This window comes from Mobula birostris, chromosome 9, assembly GCF_030028105.1.
Source record: "Mobula birostris isolate sMobBir1 chromosome 9, sMobBir1.hap1, whole genome shotgun sequence".
NCBI lineage: Eukaryota > Metazoa > Chordata > Chondrichthyes > Myliobatiformes > Myliobatidae > Mobula > Mobula birostris.
The window spans coordinates 56,328,702-56,353,230 of NC_092378.1; the positions used below are offsets into that span (position 1 = coordinate 56,328,702).

Here is a 24,529-nt window from a genome sequence, read left to right on the forward strand (position 1 = left end):
ATGATATATATGTACAGTATTTGACATACATCTTATGGAAAGTTTTGTTTGATGATGAACTTTAATAAAAAATAAATTACAAAAAAGAGAGAAGAGCCCGGGGATTTGAGGGAAGACTCGGGGTGAACCCGTGGGGTGGGGTGGTACAGAGGGAAGTGCCAAAGGGTGATGGGGGAGTCATTACGAGGAAGGACCGGCGTCTGTGAACTGTGCGCACCGCCGCCGGAAATGAGGCAGACGGGGTTAGAGTTGAGCCGAGTGGCGCGGCGCCGGTGCGGTCCGAGCGAGGTGGGGATAGTCGGTAGACAGACCGGGTCCGGGAGGGCCAGATCCTGGGTTTGGGGGAGCAGCGGGGCAGCTCCGGCTCCGCCTCCGGGATGAGCAGCGACGACGCCAACGCCGAGTTTTACGAGCAGCTTCGCCTGCAGCAGCTGCACGAAGGCGGCGGGGAGCATACGGCGGGCGGCGGCACGTATGTGGACGAGGACGGAACCGAGTTCGAATGGGACGAGGAGAGGAGGGCCTGGTTTCCCAAGGTGCGGAGACGGATGAGAACCGGGGCTGGCGAAGAGAGAGAACCGATGGCAGCTGCAGGGGCAGGGCGAGGGAGAGAACCGGGTTTAGCTCACTAGAGAGAGGGTTGGGGAGACTGGGGCGGGCGGGGGTAGGAAGTGTGCACCTGGGGCTGCTCACTGGGGTGGGCGGGGAGAGAATCGGGCCAGTCCTTGGGGAGGAGAGTGGGGGACAGAACATGGGGGGGGGGTTGCTCCCTGCGGGAGGGTTGGGGTGAGAACATGGGGTCAGCTCTCTGGGGATGAGGGTTGGGGAGGGAACGGGGGGGCGTGGCAGCTTTCTGGGGAGGGTGTGAGAGAACAGCTTGCAGCTCCCGGTGGAGGTGGGGAGCATAAAGCACTCTGCACGCAAGCAGAGACTAAAGAACGTTTCCAGAGATAAGGGCGACAAGGAGGTGATTGCGGGAGGCAGAAGAACAGGCTACAAGATTGCTTCAAATTTGCGGACAGGGTCGTGTTCAAGGACTCAGCGAAGAATCTGAATACACCAGGATTGTCACAGACTTTATAAAAACAGTCGTAGATGAGTGTGTTATTCAATGTCTTCCCCAGCCCTTGATGAAGTGTGAGATGTACAATGTGACGAGGGCCAGATCAGTGACATTCAGGCCTGGTGACCAATGTGATACAAGAGGACCACACTCGATCTCCAGAAAGCCATGTGAAATGGTAATGCTGAACCAAACTTGAGTCACTGAAGGATGCTGCACAGCTGCAGCAGGGAATGAATGGAATCATCTCTTACAAACTGAGACCAAGGTGACAACAAGGCTTCACTCCCAGATGAGCTCAATGCCTTTTATGCTGGCTTTGACTGTCAAAACATGGAAGAACCTTCACAAATTCCCATAGCCCCTGATGAACCTGGGATTTCAGTCTTTGTGGGAGCATCCAGGGGGAGGGGTGGTGGTGGTGGTGAACTCATGGACAGCATCTGCCAGATGGGGTACCTGGCCAAGTACAGGTTTCCCCCGCCATCCGAAGGTAGAGCGTTCTTATGAAACGGTTCATGAGCTGGAATGTCGTAAAGTGAAGAAGCAATATAGGAAAAATTTGTGAGTGTTTGCAGACCCAAAAATTGACCTACCAAATAACACATAAAACTTAAAATAACAGTAACATATAGTAAAAGCAGGAATGATACGATAAATACACAGCCTGTATAAAGTAAAAATACTTTTCTACTGCCGCACTGTCCACTGTAGCGAAAATCTCGCGCGAGCGCTCTCGACAGAAACACTCTCTCCAGTAACCTTTAAGCTATGAAGCTGCCAAATCATACCAAATAACACATAAAAATACACAGCCGATATAAAGGAGAAATAATGTATGTACAGTGTAGTATCACTTACCGGAATCAGGAAGACAGCGCTGAGTACACTGATGATGGTGTGTTAGGCTGAGTCGTCGGGGGTTGGGGTGGTGCAGTGGTCCCCAACCTCAAGGCCGCTGACCGATACCGATCCGCGAAGCATGCAGGGGTACAGCGGTAGCCGGAACTCACCCAGCACATCTTTAAGAAAAAAGCGGAAATAAAGAAGCTAATTAATTAGGTGCTGCCCGGCACGTAAATGTCAGTCCAGATCAGAGGCGACGCAGTCGGCAATCAGAGGTTGAAAGGGTGGAAACTTCTCAGTGTTATCAATTCGAAGGTTCTGCCCTGTGCCCTGCATTTACGTGTCAATACGAAGAAAGCATGGAAGTTCACAACGATTCAGCATGATAAGTAAACTTTTGACAAACTTCTATAGATGTGTGGTGGAGATTATGTTGAGTGGTATGCCTCTGGTATGGAAACACCAATATCCTTGAATGAAAATTTCTGCTAAAAGTAGTGGATACGGCCCAGTCCATTATGGAGGGCTGTCATAAGCAAGCAGTATCCATCATCAAGGACCCACCGCGACCTAGGCCTTGCTCTCTTATTGCTGTTGCCATCAGGAAGAAAGTGCAGGAACCTCACGACTCATATCACCAGGTTCAGGAACAATTATTCCCCCTCAATCAACAGGCTCTTGAACCAAAGGGGGCTGGGTGTCTGGGACTAGTGGTGGGGGGGGGGTGGTCTTAGACTAATGGGAGATGTGTCTGGGACTGGCTAGGGGAGAGAGATGCGTTAGGTTGGGCTGGGGGTAGTTGTGAGGTGCAGTGCGTCGGCCGGCACTCTGCCTGGGTGCTGCCTATGACACAACAGGTTTATTCTGTATTCCTGTGTAGTTGTAAGTGGTAAACTTCCCTGTCATTGCCATGTGTAGATCTCGCACAACTATTCAACTTCACCATTCAGTAGTGCCACGGTCAGTCCAAAGTTTCTCAAGTCTGCCCGCTTATAGGAGGAACCGTTGTCTGAGTATTACTTTTGTAGTGCATGGCTCCATTGTAACCCTATCCTCGACCATGCTGTAAATAAATGCATTTCTATACATGTCTTAATACTTTAGATAACCGAAGACTTCCTGGCAACCTACCATGCAAGCTATGGATTTGTTGAAGAAACCTCTGCGAATTCTGGAGGTGACAACACTAACGCTAAGAAGACTGGAGTGGCAGAGAAGAATTCCGGAGTCAGTACATCGCAGAAAGATGCTAAAGGGGAAAAAAGGAAAGCTGATGCGGGTAATTTAGTTCTTCACTTGTCTTTATTTTTGACAAATTTTCATTGCAGTTCTTTGAGATCACAATTATCTGCAGGATGTGAATTTTGCTCTTAAAGATGCACTGAGTGAAATGGCCATGGGGTGGGGGTAGATTTATGTTTTCTGTTCATAAAGTAAATTGTGTACCTATCATATGGCTGAAGCTTGCTCTGGGAAGTTTGCACACGAGCTTCAAATGTTTATTTTCTTCTGAAGTATGCTGAGTTTTCTTCCCTGGCTTGTCACTTTTCCTGCCTAATGATTCAAGTTGAAGTTTAATTGTCATTCAACCATAAATGAATGCCCATGAATACAGCCAAATGAAACAGCGTTACTTCAGGGCCAAGGTCAAAACACAGCACAGGGCACATACGGTGGGAGGGTGGGGGAGATATCAGTGCTTCTGCTGCTTGTGCGTGGGAGGGGCCTTTGAGGTTCTGATGTTACTGTCATTCATTCTTGTGGGTTTCTTGTTTTGTGGATGTCTCTGAAGAGTAAAAGTTTCAGGTTGTATACTATATACATCCTCTGATATTAAATTTAACCATTTAAATCATAAGGTATCAGTTATATACAGTCACACAAAACAATATAGTCCAAGTCCCTCAGTCCATGAATGTTGCAGCAGTTTGTCTTGTGCCGATCAAACACTGGAGAGCAGCACCAACTCCAGCTTGGACGCTGTGCCGTACCGCCCCGGCACTCTGTGGAGCTCGCCGGATCAATGCCTCTCTCCTGGACGGTGTGATGTAGGTTCAATAAGAAGTTGTTGGTGGTGTTTGATTGAAACGTCGAGACATGGCCTCCACTATTCAGTGACATCACTAGGATAGTTTTGGGGACATACAGGGGTCAGGTTAGGTTTAGAGTCAGTGATGTGGAGGAGCTAGTGGTCAGAATGGGGTTTAGAGACAATGAGGTGGAGGGGTTAGATGTCGTATCTTCGCTCTGCATTCGAAAGTCAGCAATGTGGACATGGGATAAAGGACATCTGGAGTCTGTGCCTCCATTCTGTGCTGTAGATCAGTGACATGGATGGGTGACAAAGATTGTCAGGCTGTCCCGGGTTTGGTTGGGTCCCTGTGAGCTGGAGAGACAAAGGCCAGTCATTCGGCGTGCTCGGAGTTTGGGACCCTTGTTATCGGCTACTCTGGAGATTGTAAACAGATCGGAGTTCGAAGCCCGTTGGCTGGCGACTGGAGTTGGAGGAAGGAAAGGGGCTTGTCTTGCTGTTGTTACTTGTTGCTTGTTCTGTTTTGTTGTGTTTGGTAACATTTGTGGGCTGCCCCCAACACACACAAATGTGTATTTCATTGAATGTTTCCATCTACCTTTGATTAAAAACCGAACCTACTTGCCCAGAGTCCATTTCTCCACCTTGATTTCCTCAGTGTCCTTGAAACCCTGAACATACTTGGTCACTGAGCACTCACCAAACTCAGAAAATTTTCCTGAGTCCGTACACTGGATGCTTCCACTAAAGGATGCATCCTCTTGTCATCTGCAATGTCAAGCTCTGCTTGGAATAGCTAATTGATGTTTATAGTGTGTGATACACAAGTTGCACCTTCAGATCCCCAAGAGGCATCGCAGACTGAAAATGATAGGTCAACAATGCCTTTACTGTTTTGGTTTGTGACGATGATAAAACACCATCTAAGGAATAAATTTCCTTCTGACTTGCATTTGGAGGCAAAAGTCATCTTTGTAACGACATACTACAGATACTTGAATTCTTCTCAACAGCAAATATGGTGCCTGTATCAATGGCAATACTCCTACTGTAGGTTTAACTAAACACAATAAAATCTAGGCTAAGGAAGAGCTGCATTATTGGGGCATACTTCCTTTCAGATTAAGGTTCTCCCTGGGTGTGGAGACAGATGTGAGAGATACAATGTGTTACTTCAAAACAAAAGAAGAGAATTTTACTCCGTTTGCTGCCCCAATGTATGTTCCCCAACAAGAATTGCTGGTTATTACTATGCTTGTCGAGGCGTCTTCTGGGTAAGTTGGCTCCCAGGCTTTCTACATTGCACTTGTAAGATAAATTAATCAAAGACAGTCCACCATCCAGGTCATGGTCTCTTCTTGCTGCTGCCGTCAGGAAGGAGGTACAGGAGCTTTAGGTTTCCACACCACCAGGTTCAGGAACAGTTATTACCTTTCAACCATCAGGCTGCTCAACCAGCGTGGATAACTTCACTCAGCTCAACACTGAACTGATTCCACAGCCTATAGACTCACTTTCATGGATAAGTGAACACTATTGTCCTTCGACACAGAGCCAAATCATGCTGATCTGTTTTTTTGGAAGTTTGTAGTGTAGATTTATATTCATACTTAATATTGGTAAATATTTCTTTTACAGGCTGGATTGATGTTGAAGAACAGAAGAATACAAGTGTGTATGTCACTGGTAAGTACCAAATTGCAGAATTTACTAACAAAGTGAATTGTGCTGAGATTTTTGTGTCTGGCTTATTGTAGCTCAAATGTCTATCCATGCACAGCCAATGCTCTGCTCTTGTGAACTGGAGTATAGCCCAATATACTGGGCAGCAGACGTGTGTGCTCATATAACTGGATAGTCAGCTGAAATTTGATAGAGTAATACAACACAAAAGTAGGCCCTTCAGTCCAACTGGTCCAGGCCCACCACAGCAACCTCCTGGCTAGGCCCACTTGCCCATATTCGGCCCGTAACCCTGCAAGCCCCTCCCCTCCATGTGCCTATCTAAATGCCTCTTAAATGTTACATTTGTACCGGGTAGCAGCTCATACAAGGTACTCAATACCTTCTGTATAGAATAATTTACCTATCAGGTCTCTTAAATCTATCCCCTTTTACCTCATATTTGTGCCCTCTAGTTTTTGACTCCCAACCCTAGAGGGAAAATGATTATGGCTGCCCACCTTATCTATTCCATCATGATTTTATAAACCTGTCACCCCTCACTCTGCTGCGCTCCAGGGAATAAAGATGCAGTTTGACCAACCTCTCCCAGAATCCATGCCCTCTAGTCCAGACAGCATCCCCATAAATCTTTTCTGCACCCTCTAGCTTGACACTGTCTTTCCTAAAGCAGTGACCAGAACTGTACACAATACTCCCAAGTGCGGCATTAACAATGGCTTACATAAGTGCAAATGCTAAACACCATGCCTGACTGTTGACAGCTTGCATGCTAAGCACCACCTTCACCACCCTGTCTACTTGTGTGGCTACTTTCAGTAAATTGTGTTCTTGTACTTGCAGGTCCACAGCACTCGTCAGTGCCCTCAATTCACTGCATAGGTCCTATTCTGGTTTGACTGATCAAAATCTGTCACCTCACAGTTACCCAAGTTGAAGTCCGTTTGCCATTCCCCAGCCCATCTCTTTAACTGATCAAGGTCTCTTTGCAAGTCATTGTGACCTGCTTCACTGTCAACACAACACCCTAATTTAGTGTCATCTGCAAACCTGGTAATTTTATCATGTACGATCACATCCAAATCATTTATATCAATAATGAATAACAGAAGTCCCAATGATAACCCCACTCACCACAAACCTCCAGTCATGGAATCAACCTTCAGCCATCACCATCTGCCTCCCATCATCAAGCCAATTCTGAATCCTCCTCACTTGCTGTCCCTGAATCCCATGTGATCTAATCTTCCAGACCACCCTGCGTGGGGAACCTTGTCAGTGGCCTTACCAAAGTCCTTGTAGAAAATGTTCACTGCCCGACCTTCATTTGTCCCCTTGGTTACCTCTTCAAAAAATCTCTAAAATATTCATCAGACATGACCTCCCATGCACAAAACTGTACCTACTATTCCTGATCAGGTCTTGACTATCCAAGTCGCGATAGCTATCGTCTGACTAGTCTATAGTTCCCCAGTCTCTCCTTGTTACTCTTCTAAATGGTGGAAAGGTTCAAATTAGAGCTGCAGGAGAGTTGGGAACCAGTGCCTGGCTAGATCATGGAGAAGTTGTTGGGAAAGTAGATGTTAAGCCTACATATAAAGACAGGAACTGAAAGGTTGGGGTATGGTGGGACTAATGTTCTGAGGTGCATGTGCTTCAGTGCAAGGGGTATTGCAAGTGTGGCAGATGAGCTCAGAACATGGACAGCACATGGCATTATGATATTGTAGCCGTTAGTAAGGCTTGGTTACAGCTCACTTCTGTGTTTTAGGCATGATAGAGGGTGGCATTACTAGTCAAGGAAAATGTCACAGCAGTGCTCAGACAGGACACACTGGTGAGCTCATCTACTGAGGTTGTATAGGGGGAACTGAGGAATAAGAAAGGGATGACCTCAGTAATGGGATTATATTATATCCCACCAAATAGTCAGTGGGATTAAGAAGAGCAAATTTATTGGGAGGTAGCAGATGGTGATAGATGATTCCACATATTGGTTGGCACTCTCATACTGTAAAAGGGCTGGATGGATTAGAGTTTGTCAAATTGTTCAGGAGTGTTTCCTTAATATATAGTAGTTCCAACTAGAGTGAGTGTGATTCTGGACTTCCTGTTAAGGAATGAGACAGGGCAGGCGATAGAAGTGTGTGCAGGGGAACACTTCGGATCTCGTGATCATAATTCCATTAGTTTCAAGATAATTATGAAGGATAGGACTGGTCCTGTGGTTGAGATTCTAAATTGGAGTGAGGCCAATTCTGATGGCATCAGAAAGAATCTGGCAGGTGAAGATTGGGACAGGTTGTTTTCTGACAAAGGGATGCTTGATAAGTGAGAGGCCTTCTACACTGAAATACTGAGTATAGAGTTTGTATGTTCCTGTTAGAACAAGAGGCAAGTTCTCACAGGTTTAGGGGTACTTGGTTTTCGGGGGATATTGACGCCCTGGTTAGGAAGAAGTAGGAAGTGCAGAGCAGGTTGCCTTTGCCAGTGTACAGATAAAAGTTCGCAAAAAGCTTCAATGAAATTTGAGAAATTTTCGAAGTCTCTTACAATTTTATAACAAATGTGTTAAAACTGTTGAATGGAAGGTTAGAATGGCTTCTAGATAAACCAGTGACTTGCATCTGAAATATTACTGTGTACAGACAACTTGGATCAGATAGCACCCCATTTTCTGTGCATACAACCCCCATTTCCAAATGAATAAAGGCAAACAATGCAAGTGGCACGGCTGGTATAGCTGCTGCCTCACAGCGCCAAGGACCCGGGTTCAGTCCTGACCTGGGGTTCTGCCTCTGTGTGGAGCGTGCATGTTCTCCCTGTCACCCTGCGTGCGATTCCTCAGAATGCTCCCATTTCCTCCCAACTTCCAAGGACGTGGGAGATGGTGGTTTAATTGTCCCAGTGCGTGGGTGAGGGTAGAATTTGGGGAGTTGAGCAGAATGTGGAAAGAATAAAAACAAGCGCAATTTCTGTAGGATTGAGTGACTGATGTGTGCACTCTGTGCTGATGGATTTGTTCCTAGCGTTTTTCCTGTTTTTTTTTGGCAACCTTTATGATGTTCAAGGACTGGAGATTTTAAAGTGGCATCCAGTGTTGTGTTACTCAAGTCTGATCGTCACTCACAGGCTTTCCTGGCATTTAACTAACTCGTGTTTTCTGCTGCTCCTGTATGATTTAAAAGCCATCTTGTTGGAACTCTCGTGGGATCCAGCACCAAGCTAATTTTCTCAATCTACCTGCACAGTGAAATCCCCCATGACTTATCACATTACCCTTTTACTTGGCTTTTCTATCTCCTGTTGAAATTTGTAGCCCACATCCTGGCTTCTGTTTATGTGCCTATATACAACTCCCATCAGGGTCTTTTTACCCTTGCAATATTTTTAACCCGACTCACAAGGATTCTACACGTTCTGATCCTGTCACCCCTTTCTAATGAATTGATTTTTGTTTTACCAACGGAGCCTCTCCCCCACCTCTGCCTACCTGTCTATCATTTCGATACAACATGTATTCTTAGATATTAAGCTTCCAGCTATTATCTTCTTCCAGCCTCAACTCAGCGATGCCCACAACATCGTACCTACCAACTCTAACTGCACTACAAGAACAGCAACCTTATTCTGCATACTGAGTGCACTCAAATATAATACCTTCATTACCTCTTGTTACACTTTAACTCATCCTGCTAACTACAGTTTCATCTTCTCAGTCATTACACACTGCAGTTAGTTGTATACCAATTACTACATCCTCAGCCCTATCAATCGTGATGGAATGGCAGAGGAGACTCAATGTACTGAATGACGTAACTCTGTTCCTATGTCTTACTGTTTTATAACTCAGTGACCCAGACTTTATGGAGTTTGATAGCAGTTCAGGGAAAACTGTATTACTGTAATTTTAAGCCCTCGTGCTGGATTTGCGATGGAGAACAGCAGGGGCTCGCTGAGTTTCTCGGCCTTTAAAGCTGCAAATCTGCTTTTGGATCTTCTGTTAGGTTGAGCCTGCGAGAAAACTCCTAATTTGTCTGAATGACATTAAACAGTTTGTGCTCCTGAATCTGCTATAAATAGTATTTAAGTGCTGTTGAGTATGGTAGTTATTTCTCAGATAGCTGTAGCACATTCCTTAAGGTAATATGCCTATGAAATACTATGAAAAGTTAACTTGTAACTTGTAGGATATTGGGATTATTTGCAAACTCCCATGATGTGACCAATGAGAAGCCTTTTACTTGTGCAGTGGATTTGGAAGATAGAATCCAATGCTTTCTCTAAGCAGTTTGTTTTTAAGATCCCCGGCTCAGCTCCAGAGTTGGTTTCTATCCTGATCCCCAGCACGTTCAGTGTGGAGTTTACAAGCACTCCCGGTGGCAGAGTGGGGTTTCCCTCACATCTCAGAGACCTGCTGACAGGTTCATTGGATCGGTAAATTGTTCTCATCGTAGAGCAGCGGCAAGAGGATCGTTGTGAGGAGTGGCTGGAGAGGGAAAACAAGATTGATTGCTGAGAGAGCCCATAGACATCAGAATCAGCTTTATTATAATGTGTTGTGAAATGTGTTTTCTGCAGTAGTACAGTGCAGGCATAACAAAATTATAAGTCACAATGAAAAATAAATAGTGCAAAAGTGGTTTAAAGATGGATTGTTCTGATCTGATGGCAGAGGGAAAGAAGCTGTTGAGTGAGGACATATATTTTCTGTATCTTCTCCCTGTTAGTAATGAGAAGAGGGCATGTCCAAGATGGTAAGGGTTCTTAATGATGGATGCCACCTTCTTGAGGCATCATGTTTGGAACATATGTGACAGAACTGGCTGAGGCCACAACTCTGAAGCGTGTCATTGGAGCTTTCATACTAGATTGTGATACAACCAGTCAAAAGGCTCTACATGATGTAAATGTAGGAATTTGCTAGTCTTTGGTGACATAATGAAATATAGCTGCTGGTATGCCTTCATAATTACATCAATATGTTGTGCTCAAGTTAGCTCTTCATAGATACCCAGGAACTTGAATCTGCTCACCCTTTTCAGTGCTGACCCCCTCGATGAGGACTGGTGATGTCTGTTCCCCAACCTCCCCTTCCCAAAGTACACAATCAATACTTTGGTCTTGCTGACATTGAGTACAAAGTTGGTGCTGTGACATCACTCAACCAGCCGACCTATCTCCTGTTTGCCACCTTGTCGCTATCTGAGATTCTGTCAGAATCTTCGGCAAATTGGTAGATGCCATTTGAGCTGTGCCTGACCACAGTCATGAATGTGGGTCTAATAGCTCCTGGAACTATGAATCTAATAAGAAACTGTGAGACTATCTTATTAACTCAAGGAATTTGATGACACTGTGATGAACCACAAGGCATTTGTTAGTGCTCATAATCATTTTATTTTTAATACAACTGAAAGATTTATATTCCTTGACTCAAAAGATGTTTTCCACTACTTTCATCCCTTTCTTGGGAATACCTACAAGGCGATTGAAATTTGCTATTGATGACTAATCATTAATAGAGGTGAAACAGACAGGAATACTTCTTAGAATTTTTAGTTAGTCACAGTGATGCTGGATTGCTAATTGCTTTGTTATTATACAACTATGTTTTGAATGGGAAATGTTCAAATGTGCTCAGTGGGTGACCACAGTAGTGTAGCAGTTAGATGCTATTAAAGCTCAGGGCATCGGAGTTCAATTCCGATCTGTAAGGAGTCTATACATTCACCCCTTACAATGTGCGGGTTTTCTCTCAGCGCTTTGATTTCCTCCCATGGTCTAAATATGTACCGGTCAGCAGGTTAACTGGTCTTTGTAAATTGTTCTGTGATTAGATGTGGGTTAAGTCGGGAGTTGCTGGGTGACTTGGCTCAAAGTACTAGAGGGGAATATTCCACACTGTTATCTCTAAATAAATAAATGTGTTATTTTCACTTTGTAGGATTACCTCCAGACATTACACCTGATGAATTCGTGGAGCTCATGTCAAAATTTGGGATCATCATGCAAAACCCTGAAAACCAAGAGTATAAAATTAAATTGTACAAGGACAAAGAAGGAAATCTCAAGGGAGATGGACTCTGTTCATACTTAAAGGTACACAACCAGTTCCTCATTACCTGCAAATTTGACTTATTGCCGCATTACAAGTTTTATTTAGTGAATTAATAGCAAGATTGATCAAGTTAATGTGCAGATTGGATAGATATTTAAGAATGTAAGAGATTGGAATAGGAGAAGGCCACCTGGCCTGTTGTGCCTGCTCTGTGTTCAATAAGGCCATAGTTGATCTGATCGTTGATTCAGCTGCACCCGCCTTCTTTTCCCCACAATTCTCAATTCCCCTGCTGTACAAAAATCTATCTAACTATGTCTTAAATACTTTTTCTGAGGTAGCCTCTGCTGCTTCCCTGAGTAAAGAGTTCCACAGATTCACTGTTATTAGTGTTCAGAAAAATTATGCTTGGTGGTGGCTTGTTGGACGTGAGAAGTGAACGACTGTAGTCCCCACTGTTCAAACTGCAGAAAACTGCTGAACCCAAGCATCAGGTAGATAGGAAAAAGGTAAGACATTCCTGAAGCTTTTGACTGAAACTTGGTCAGCCGATAGATGGAGAGAAAGTGGGAAAGAAAGGAGTGTTCTGTTCCGAGAATAGAAGATGCCATTGCAGTGTCAGTGAAGATGTTCACTGGGTCTGCTTGCTGTAAAGCTGACAATATGCCCTCTTCTCATTGCCATAATGAGGCAGGAGCCACAGGACCCTCACTCTCACCCACATCCACACATGTTTCAGGAACAGCACCTTCCCCTCTTCCATCAGATTTCTGAATGGTCCATGAACTATTCTTCTTTTGCATTATTTGTTTTGTTTTTACTGTAGCTTTATTGTCTTACACTGTACAGCTGCCACAAAACAACAAATTTCACAACATTTGTCGTTGATAAGAAACCTGACCCTGATTTAAAAATCTCAACTTACAAAGGTAAATGGTGATGCCCAGATCCCTAAAAGTGAATGAGGAAGAAATCAAATAAGATTTTGTTAAAATTCTGCCAGGGTTTCAATAGCAAAACTACCACTGACAAACATTGTATCAAACTATGCTAAGTTGAATGATAGCTATCCTAAAACTACTCACCTGTTATAATATTTCCCTTATGAGATTTAATGTCATATTTTGTTTCTGGCTATACTGGCCAGTGTTAAATTCAGTAACGAATTTAATGTAGGTAATTATGAAGTCACATAAAAAGGAATTAAAAGTCAGATTGCCAGTGAGGGAAGTTCAGAGGGATCGTATTATTTTGGTGTATGAGATACAACATTTTCGGCAGATCCAACAGGCATGTTGGCTTTTACTGTGAAGGGTTTGGATTTTTAAAGTAGGTAGTTTTCTTTCACTTCTACAGGGTGATAGAACATACAGTACCGAGCAAAGTGACACACACAAGTTGCTAGAGGAACTCAGCAGGCCAGACAGAATCTGTGGAAAAGAGTAAACAGTTGACGTTTTGGGCCAAGACCCTTCTTCAGGACTGTGTAAAAGTCTTGGGTGGGTGTGTCTGTGTATATATATATTTACTACAGTACTATGCAAACATCTTGGGCACCTTAGATACACGCACACGTGTGTGTCTATCTAGCCTAAGATGTTTGCATAGTACTGTAGTAATTTTATGTATTGCACTGTACTGATACTGCAAAAAAAAACATTTTCGTAGCATATGTGAGTGATAAGCCTGATACTGATATGGTTCTCTATTGTGGACTGAGGGTGGGAATGGGGTAGAGAAAGGGGAAATAATGGTTAGGGGAAGGGAGAGGGGAGGGAGTGGGAAGCACCAGAGAGACGTTCTGTAATGATCAGTAAAATAATTGTTTGGAATCAAATGATCTTGCCTGGTGTCTCAGGGCTGGGTGTGTCTGCACCTGCACCACCCCTGGCACTCCTCCTCTGCCACCGGTCCCACACCCCTCCCGCAGTGCTCCACCCTCACCATTCCCAATATCCTTTGCTCCTACCTGAATTTACAAGCTTGCTCTCCACTCCAAGCAGACAAATACAGTACTGTGCAAAAAGTCTTAGGCATTCTAGATATATATATATATATATATATGTGCCTAAGACTTTTTGCACAGTACTGTAGAAGATAGAACATTACGGCACAGTACAGGGCATTTGTGCGATATTATGCCAACCTTTTAACATTTAAAACTGTGGTTTGTTTCAGCCAAAATCTTCTCTCATAGGGTACTATGGAAAATCTAACCCTTCCTTCCTATATATCCCTCCATGTTTCTATTATCTGTTAACTTGTCTAAGAATTTCTTAAATGCCCCTAATGTATTTGCCTCTACCTCCACCCCGGCAAGGTGTTCCACACACCCACCACTCTCTGTATAAAGGGCTTGGCTCTGACATCTCCCCTATATGTTCCTAGTGTGATTATGAGGCCACACCTGGAATAGTTTTCATCCTTTGGGTCTCCTGACCTCAGAAAGGGTGTAGTAGCATTGGATGCAGTCCCAACGGGATTCACGAAGTTCATCCCTGGGGCAAGGCAGTTTGGTTCCGCATTCCTGGGAATGTAGTTTGTTAAAGATTTCCATATTCAAGCATATAACCTTGGTGGGAGAGTCGCAGACAAGGAACATTGCTGCATTTAATACTGTCGTTTAAAACAGTGGTCTGTTTCAAACCATAATCTTTTATCATAGGGTAGTTAATCTCAGGAAATCTCTGCCCCGGGATGTGATGGAAGTGGAGATAATATTTGGAGGAATTGGCAGGTCGTGAGGATCTGGCACAGAAGAGTTGAGACTAAAATCAATCAGCCAGGATCATATTGATAGGCAGGGCTGCCTTGCAGAGCCAGGTAGCCCATTCTTGCTCCTATTTTCTTGTATCTTGTGTCCTACCTACCCTTTCATTATAAAAGTGATTTTCTGTTTGTGTTCCAGAAAGAATCCATCGACCTTGCAGTCAAATTTCTGGATGAAACTGAAGTGAGGGGATATAAGCTGCATGTAGAAGTTGCCAAGTTTGAAATGAAAGGGGAATTCGATGCCAGCAAAAAGAAGAAAAAAAGCAGAGATTATAAGAAGAAATTGCTCCTGCAAAAAAAGTATCCTAAAATTAAGTTCTGTTGATCCTTAGTTTCATGTAATTGGCTTATTATTATTTTCATGTACTGAGATGCATTGAAAAACTTTGTTTTGCATGCCATCCATACAGATGATTTCAAGACACAAGTACATCACTGTAGTACTGAGGGAAAAGCAATAATAATAGAATGCAGAATAAGGTGTTACAGTTACAAAGAAACTAGCAGGTAGACAATGTACAAGAGCTATGACAAGGTAGATTGTGAGGTCAAGATTTATCACTTTTTGAGCAAATGACCATCTCTTTTCTTTTGCTGATGTTGAAGAAAAGGCTATTCTCCTGACACCACAAAGCTCTCTATCTTTTTCCTGTACTCTGCCTTGTAATTATTTGAGCTCCAACCCACTGAAATGGGTATCTGCAAACTTTTAGATGGAGCGGACTTCAGCCAGACCATTGTGAGTGTATAGGGAATAGAGCAGGGAGCTGAGGACTCAGATTTGAGGGACACCAATGTTGAGACAATCGTGACGGAAGTGTTGCTGCCTGTCCTTACGGTTAATCGGGAATCAAGGATCTGCTTGCAGAGGGATTTACAGCACTACAGTAAACACCTAGGCTTCAGGAGAAACACCATCTGATGCTATTTTATGGCTAAGTGGAACATTATCCTAACATATATTCAATAACTAACTTGGATTAGTTTGAAGTAGAATTGTAATTGCATGTTGCCAATTCCACCAATAGTCTTCTGACTAACTTCACCAAATGCTGTTTCATGCAGTTAAAAACAGAAAATGTGGTAAGCACTCAGCAGGACAGACAACATCTATGGAAGGGGAAAGAGGGTTAACCTTTTAGGTTTGAGACCTCATCAGTTCCACCCAAAATGTTATTTGATTCCCTTTCCACAGATGTTGCCTGATATTCTGAATACTTCCAGCATTTTCTATTTCAGATTTTTACTTGAGATCTGAAAAGGTTAATGACTCTTTACTCTTAACAGTGAAGAAATAAATAAAATGCTCCTGTTCTTAGAGATCATTACCCTTTAGTTTGCAATGGGCTGAACCTTGGGAGATTTACTAATATAGATACAGTAGCTTATTCATTGTCTTGACCTGCCTATGGATGTAGAACTGTGTGAGTTTTCAAATTAAGTTAAAACTTCATTTACAAAACTATTATTTTTTAACTTATTTTTGTAAGGCAGCTGGATTGGAGACCAGAGAAGAAATCTGGTGAATCTCGATTACGTTATGAAAGAGTTGTGATTCTTAAGCACATGTTTCATCCAAAGGATTTTGAGGTGGGTTGGAGTTCAAAGGTACAATTTAATATCAGAAAAATGTATACAATATACATCCTGAAATGCTTTTTCTTTGTATCCATGCACGAAAACAGAGGAGTGCCTCAAAGAATGAATGACCGTTAAGTGTTAGTACTCCAGAGTCTCCCCGCCGCCCCCAGCTTCCCCCCTCTGCGTGTAAGCGGCAGCGAGTAGCAATCCCCCTCCCCCCACTGCATTGGCAGTGCCGATGCTCATGCAGGTTACTTTTTAATTCCCACTTGTTTTTGACCGGAAGAAAGTTTTTTTCCCTCTCAAACACTTTCTGTGATTATTTGTTTTGAACACTTGTATTTCCATTCAACCAACTCTGGCTCAAGGAGCACAACCCTGGATCTTCAACTCTGCTCATGTTACTAATCCCTCATCCCAGAATTATTCCAGTAAATATTTCTCGCACCCTGTCTCAAGTTCTTGTTAAAGTTAGGGAGGGATGTGACAGGCAAATGGAGGAGCGAGGAGTGGAACTAGTGACAGAGGCTGCAATGCGATAGGTGAAGACAGCAAAAGTGCAGATGGTGGGCTCTGATAGAAGAGGAAAGTACAGCATAGAACCAGATAAAGGGCGATGAGGTGCCAAGGGGAACTGGTGTGTGGGTGACAGGCAGATGGAATGAGTGGAGGAAGAGAAAGAAAAGGAGGTGATCAGGGGCTGGTTGGGTGTATGTATAAGGAAATGAGCAATTCAGGTGGAGAGAGAAAAGAGACATGGGGTAGTGAGGAGGGAAGTAATGGGTTACTTGAAGTCAAAGTAAATTTATTATCAAAATAGTTATGTCACATATACTGCCTTGAAATTCATTTTCTTGCAGACATTTATAGGAAAATAAAGAAATACAATAGAATTTATGAAAAACTACATAACAGAGACTGACAAACAACCGATGTGCAAAAGAAGACAAATTATGTAAATGAAAGTATAATACTGAGAACATAATGTAAAGTGGGCCTCAGTCTGTAAGTTGTGGAGTTGGTTCAGAGTTGAAGAGAGTGAAGTTATCTATGCTGGTTCAGAAGCCTGATGGTGGATTCAATGTTCATGTCGTTGAGTTGCAGGCCACCCAAGTGGGGTATGTGGTTCTGTTCCTCAAGTTTACATTTAGCCTCTCCTTGACAATAGAGGTGGTCCAGGGCAGACAGGTCTGTTTAAGAATGGGGAGGAAATCAAAATGGCTGGTAGCCAGAAACTCCAGGTGGCCAGTCGACAGAGCTCTCATCAGGTTGTCTAACTGTTGCTGTGATATTTGCACAGGGATGGGATGGGAGAAGTGTCCAGCTCTATTCCAAGATGTTTCATGTTCCATATAAAAGCACTGCCTACCTGGCATAAAATGCTAAACATATTTAATACTTAAACTTTTTGTAGGTTGATCCAATGATTTTGAATGAGATCCGGGATGACCTTCGACTGGAATGTGAAAAATTTGGCCCGGTCAAGAAAGTGCTTCTATTTGATGTGAGTATTCTTGCTGTTCAACGGTAAGAATTACTTGTGTAGTTTAATGAAAGTACAACAGAGTTTTAACCCTGGGCCTGTACTTTCAGAGACACCCCGATGGAGTGGCCTCCGTGGCATTTAAAGAGCCAGAACAAGCTGATGAGTGTAAACTGGTCCTTAACGGAAGGTGGTTTGGTGGGCGCCAGATAACTGCTGAGACGTGGGATGGCGTCACTGATTACCAGGTATGAAAGGAAGTACAGGACAAAGTGACGTTACATGTACTTTATCATCTTCGTATAACGGTGTGTTTAAAAAAAAATCGGGGGCAGCTCAGCTAGTTGCTTAACTCGGTGAGATCAGACGCGTCAGGCTGACTTTTCCATTCACACATTTCCCATAATCTTTTTGATTGAGCAATTACAAAGGTTAAAACCAAGATTCTGTAGATGATGGAAGTTTTGAGCAACACACACAAATGCTGGAGGAATGTAGCAAGCCAGCCAACATCCATGGAGGGAATAAACAGTCGGCATTTTGGGCCAAGACTGGTCATGGAGACTGAATTAAATTGTGTTACATTCTGCTGTACAAGATGAGCTCGTTTTCCAGGACTGCTTGAACTTGCTGGCCTGTAGTCTGAGCTGTACCTCTTCATGCATCCTCGCAGTCCCCCTCCCCTCTCATGGTTTGCTGTTGAGTTGCTGTTAGTTTACATGATCTGGTAAACGTCAGGTTTAGAGAGCTTCTTGTGGGCAGAGCTGTGCAGCATTCAGAATGTTGCTGCATTGCCCCGGCTCCCCCCAGCCCACTCCATTACAAACATCTCTGCCCAGTCTTGAGATTAGAAGCTCTCTTCACCTTTCCCATGGGACAGGTGTTCAAGAGAACATGGTGTCCTGGTCCTTTCCTTTTTACCCTGCTGGCCTTTGCATCCAGCATCTCTCTCTTTGTCATTTCTGCCAGCTTCACCAGTCACCACTCCCTGCTCTTCGCAGGGACCACTCTCTTCATGAGTCATAGTCAACAAGCACTACAGCTCAGAAGCAGACCCTTTGCCCCATCTAGTTTGTGCTGAACCATTATTGTGCCCAGTGCCATGAATTTGCACCTGGACCATAGCCCTCCACACCCCTCCCATCCATGTACTTGTCCATATTTCTCTTAAATGTTTCAGTTGAACCTGCATCCACCATTTCCACTGACAACTTGTTCCAAACTCTCAACACCCTGTGAGCGAGGAAGTTTCCCCTAATGTTCCCCTTAAATATTTCACCTTTCACCTTTAACCCATGACCTCTACCAGCCCAACCTCAATGGAAAAGGCCTGCTTGAATTTACCTATCTATAACCCTCATTTTGTATCCCTCTTTCAAATCTCCCATTATTCTCCTATGCTTCAGAGAATAAAGTACGAACTCTATTCAATCTTTCCCTATAATTCAGGTCCTCATCCCGGCAACATCCTTGTAGATTTTCTCTGGTCTCTTTCAATCTTATTGATATTTTTCCTGTAGTTGGGTGACCAGAACTGCAGACAATATTCCAAGTTTAGTGTCTCCAGTGTCTTGTACAAATTCAATATAATATCCCAACTCCTGTACTCAGTACTTTGACTTATGGAGGTCAATGTGCCAAATGCTCTCTTTATGATCCTAGCTACCTGTGACGCCACTTTCAAGGAATTATGGATCTTACTCCTGAAGTTGCTCATCCCTCCCTGCTGCCTGCTGCTTTTCCCTGTAACAGTAAGGTGTATCACCTGCTCCAGCACCACCTCCCTCGCCATCATCTATTAACCTGAACAGACATTCCGGGTGAGGTGGAGATTCATTCGCACCCCCTCCACCCTTACCTTTTGCACTCTGTGCTCTCGCTGTGGCTTCCTGTATTGACAAGGCCATCATGAGCTCCTGTTTCCAAACCATTTGAACATCTGTGCCCCTTCCCCCCCACGAAACATCCACCCTTACCCACACTGGTCTGCCTGTCCTTGGCGCCGTGGCGCAGTGGAGGAGACGAGCTGAAACTGGAGGAGCAGCACCTCATATTCGGCCGGTTAATTACAGCCAGTGGCATGAACATTGAATTCTCCAGTTTCTGGTGAGCCACTCCCCCACTACTCCTTTCACCCTCTGGATTGAGCCAGGTTTTTCCACCAGTCCCTGCTTCCCCTCTTAACAATGCGCTCAGGCCCCAGCCCCAGTAACACTTTCTTCTCCTCCCCCCATTGGTTCTGTGCATCCATCATCCTTCCCCATTTCATTCCTTGCTAATTTATTACCTTTCTTTCTTATCAGATTCTGGAATCTGCTGCTCTTTGTTATTTCTGCTTGTCACCTTCTGGCCTCTTCCTCTACCACCCCTCTGCCGTGGCTTTATCTGCATATCCTCCTCACCCGGCTTCTGTGGCCTGCCAGACCCACCTCTCCCCTGCCCCTCACCTCTTTATACCCTCAATTTTCCCCTTACACTTCGTCCCAATATCGAGTCTCTGCCTGAGTCATGAGACCATAACATACAACAACAGGATTAGGCCATTTGTCCCATCGTATTCGCTCCACCACTTTATTATGTCTGATCCAAATTTCCTCTCTGCTGCAATCTCCTGCCTTCTCCCCATATCCCTTCGTGCTCTGACCAGTCAAGAATATATCAACCTCTGCCTTAAATATACATAAAGACTTGTTCTCCACAGCTGCTTGTTGCAAAGGATGCCACAGATTCACCTCTCTCTGGCTAAAGAAATTCCTCCTCATCTCTGTTCTAAAAAGGCACCCCTGTATTGTGAGGCTATGTCCTCTGGTCTCAGACTCTTCCACCATAGGAGGCATCCTTTCCACATCCACTCTATCAAGGTCTTTTGACATATGATGGATTTCAGAGGTCAACCTTCATTCTTCTGAACTGTAGTGAAGATAGGCCCAGAGCCATCAAACGCTCTTCATGTGATAAACCATTCAATCCTGGAATCATTTAAGTGAACCTCCTTTGAACCCTGTCCAGTTTCAGTCCATGCTTTCTAAGATAAGTGGCCCAAACCTGGTCTCAGTACTCCAGTGAGGCCTCACCAGTGCTTTATAAAGTCTCAACATTATATCCTTGTTTTCATATTCTAGTCTCTTGAAATGAAATGAATGCTAACATTGCACTTGCCACTCAAACCTGCAGATTAATCTTTAGAGAATCCTGCATCAGGACTCCCAAGTCCCTCTGCACCCCAGTTTTTTGTATTTTTTCTCCACTTAGAAAATAGGCAAGATTTTCATTTCTACCAAAGTGCATGACCATACACTTCCCAACACTGTTTTCTATCTGCCATTTCTTTGCCCATTCTCCTAATCTGTCTGACTCCAGTTGTAGCCTCTCTACTTCCTGACCCTCCACCTATCTTCATATCGTCTGCAAACTTTGCAACAAGGCCATCAATTCCATCGTCCAAATCATTGACATATAACATAAAAAGAATTAGTCCCAACACAGACCCCTGTGGAACACCACTATCACTGGCAGCCAGTCAGAGAAGGCTCCCTCCATTCCCACTCTTTGCCTCCTGCCAGTCAGCTACTGTTTTATCCATGCTAGAATCTTTCCTGTAATACCATGGGCTCGTAGCTTGGTTTAGGCAGAGGAGTCATCAACAACCACTCTGCCTGCACCAGGGCTGCTTGACCTGCTGAGTTCCTCCAGCTGTTTGTTTTATCATAAACCCTGTATCTTGTATTATTATTACAAGGAAGAGTTTCAACCTGCAAGCGGTAAATCTGATCACTCGTCTGAGTGCTCCTGGTACCATATAACCCAGTACTACCTGTTGCATGGTCGGGTGGTTGGCAACTAAACCAGCTCCCCCACCAGCCTTGCCTGGTGAGGAGGGTGGCTAGACACCCTGCAGGACAAAAAACAAGACCTGTCAAAGGGCGGATGAACCCTCTCGTAGGGTCAATGGCCATCTAGCAAACACGTGTTGTGGAGCGTGGAAAGGGCATTCCTTGCATCGAAGCTTGGTCTGGCCATTCACTGCAACAGAACTTCCCTCAGCTGTCTTGGACCCCACCATGCCGCTGGATCCGGGAGGGGATGTCGAGAGGGTGGGTCTGGACCTGTGCAACCCCCTACTCACCTAAAATCCATTCACGCACACACTGTTCCTTTCTGACTGAAAGGAACCATCATCATCCTGTGGGATGGATAGCCAGAGAAATCTGATCAGCCATTCTAGTTAGCCACCTTTACCCTCTCTTGTCACTGCTGCACTGTACTTCAGAACACATTGTAAGTACATGCTGGTATTTATGCACATTTTATTACATATCTGTACTTTTAAGTTTTCTTTTGATATAATTCTTATGATTGTCAAGCCTTGTTAATTTTGTTGCATGTCACAGCAAATTCCAAATACCTGTAAATGTACATGGTGAATACAGTTGATCCTTAACTGTTTTGTAACAGCATCATAAAGCCACTGGACCTAGTGCTTTGAAATGAGCATGTTTTATATAGTTTATGCAGGGCAAGTTAGCTTGTGTTCTGGGGTACTAACAATCAGATAGTGACTGTATTGTGGAATCAGTTGCTTAAACTGCCTGGAATGTGCTGCCTGGGATGGTGGTAGAGGCAAATACATTGGAGGCTTTTAAGAGATGTTTGGATAAGGACATGGAAATAAGGAAGATGGAGGGATATGAACATGGTGTAGGTAGGCCAGATTAATGCTTGGGTGGTTTTGATTTGCTTTTTAGCTGGTTCGGCACACATTGCAGGCTGAGTGGCCTCTTCCTGTTCTGTACTGTTACATGTTCTATGTTAACTTTGTTAATTTTCCCAGCCTGAGAGCTAAGGCCGTTAACTGGAGCAGAAGACAGCGACCCTTCACTTGTGACCCTTGATTACAATGGCAGTGTGGTAGCGTAGCGGTTAGCACAATGCTTTACAGTACCAGTGACCTGGGTTCAATTCCTGCCACTGTCTGTCTGGGTTTCCTCCAGGTGCTCTGGTTTCCTCCCACAGTCCAAAGACGTACTGGTTGGTGGGTTAGTTGGTCATTGTCATTTCTCCTGTGATTAGGCTAGGGTTAAGTCGGAGGTTGCTGGGTGGCGCGGCTTGTAGGGCTGAACGGGCCTATACCCCACCGTTTCTCAATAAATAAATATTTTCAGTCAGTTAAGTGTTCAACAAGCTGGCACTTCTCTGTGGATCTCCACAGTGGAAGATCCATCTGAATAAGTGTGGGACTGTCATATTTAACCAGTCAGCAAAAGTTTGATAAATATTGCTTTAAATTCTAGATTGAAGAGACTGTGAAGGAAAGAGAGTATCGACTTAAAACCTGGGAGACATTTTTGGAAGACAACCCATCTGCAGTTAAGTCTGATGACCAGAGGACAGCGCAGGCTCCTGTTGGATCGTCTGCTCCACAGGAGGATAGGACGACTTCAGGAGATGCCGAGGCTCCGTCAGTAGACTCTTCAGTACCTGGACAGGACTCTGGAGCTCCATTAGTGGCCAGTTCGACACCCTTGAAGGACTCCACGGCTCTGTCAGCAGTCTGTTCACCACCATCAGAGAGCAGTAATCAGCAAGGTGTGATCACTCCTGAGGAGCCAGAAGAAAACCAGAATGAGGAAACCTTATCAACAGACAGCAGCATTGATGGAAGTGATAATGCGGATGAGGAGCCATGAATACTAAAAGGATTTTGCTTTCTGGCTGAAATTATTTGTAATTGGAAAATTATGAAAAACCAGGTCCCATTGTTCCAAACATATGGTAATAACGGGCCATAAAAAATCACTAGTCCATCCAGACTGCTTCATGTGGTCTTGGCGTTTTGCTGGTGACAAAATATATATACATACATCCAGTCACAAAGCCTTCTGAAAGAGAGCACAAGACACTCATTTAAAACTCAGGCTGGTTAAAGAATGCTGTGGGGTAGAGATAAGGAATAGGCGAAAGGGGCTGCTTAATCAAAGTGATATGACCATTGTTTCTAACCTGGAGATAGAATGTACAAAATATTTCTGAGGGGATGTTTTGGGATGTAGTTGATCTACAGTGGACACACTTTTCATTAGTTCCTTTGCAAGGTTTTATCTGGTAATATTTTTCTTAAGATAGGTGAACACCAAGAGAATTTTCTTCCTGGTTTTAACAAGGTTTTTAAAACAAACTATATACAACTGATTTCACAGCGCATCAGTTTCAATAGCAGTTGACTCCTGTTGCTCACTGGTCAGATCTACAGTCAGCTCCAGAAAGAAAAAAACTTGGCCCGTTCTTGATTTGATCAATCACTGCTCTGTGCGGCTAAATTATCCAATATTCCTGTTTGAGTGGGTACATATTTTGGAATAGTTTCCTACAGCTCCTCTGAAATTTGTAAGTGGTTGTTTATGTCCATGTAACATCTGATTTTAAATTTCCACCCCATGTTTTGTTCTGCAGTGTATTTAATTTGTGTGTGATTTAATTCAAAGTGGTCTTCATAAACACTTGCATCAGCCTGTCGTGACGTGTTGTTAGGGACGTTAATGTGTTTCTGTTTTTAACTATGCTATTCGAGATGACAGGTGGAAGCAATTTGGTGTGCCTGTTACCACCCAGTCTCCATAAATTTCTTCAGAGATTCAGATATTGTTATGTGTGAATTTTAAAATGTTTTGATACAAAAGGAAATTTGAAAAGCAATTGAAAACTTTTAGAAATAAAAGTATTGGATGTCAATGCCAAATAATTATTGGTGATCTTTTGAATTTCTAAATGAAAGCTAAATATCAGGTATTCTGGTTCATTTTCAGTGTGTTTCAGTCCAGACTCTTGGTAGATCCTTATAGATCTGGAATGGTTGTATCACTGGCACCATGTTCCTACCAGAATGTTTGTGGTGTAGCACCTGGTGAGTATCTAGTACTGGCAACATATCTGAAACCCAACCTGTTGTGGTGTTCTAATGCTGAAATGTAAATGGCTATTCTACCATAAAATAAATAAACAATAACCATT

At 43.8% G+C, this 24,529-nt stretch overlaps 1 protein-coding gene across 1 annotated transcript; it reads left to right on the forward strand.

Moving 5' to 3' along the window:
- Positions 1 to 246: 246 nt before the first annotated feature.
- On the forward strand, positions 247 to 24,529 carry htatsf1 (HIV-1 Tat specific factor 1). The gene is made up of 9 exons (XM_072269431.1): positions 247 to 536; positions 3,014 to 3,188; positions 5,580 to 5,627; positions 11,572 to 11,726; positions 14,594 to 14,757; positions 15,948 to 16,047; positions 17,453 to 17,542; positions 17,632 to 17,769; positions 22,813 to 24,529. Exons 1-9 carry the CDS (start codon positions 378 to 380, stop codon positions 23,206 to 23,208), a joined length of 1,425 nt encoding a protein of 474 aa, XP_072125532.1. The 5' UTR covers positions 247 to 377; the 3' UTR covers positions 23,209 to 24,529.

What these genes read in the sequence shown, in the direction of transcription:
- htatsf1 (XM_072269431.1), top strand. Translation starts at nt 378, where the DNA reads ATGAGCAGCGACGACGCCAACGCCGAGTTTTACGAGCAGCTTCGCCTG. An exon ending in AAAAAGGAAAGCTGATGCGG is followed by an intron (nt 3,189 to 5,579) that starts GTAATTTAGTTC and finishes TTTCTTTTACAG; the next exon opens with GCTGGATTGATGTTGAAGAA. An exon ending in TACAAGTGTGTATGTCACTG is followed by an intron (nt 5,628 to 11,571) that starts GTAAGTACCAAA and finishes TTCACTTTGTAG; the next exon opens with GATTACCTCCAGACATTACA.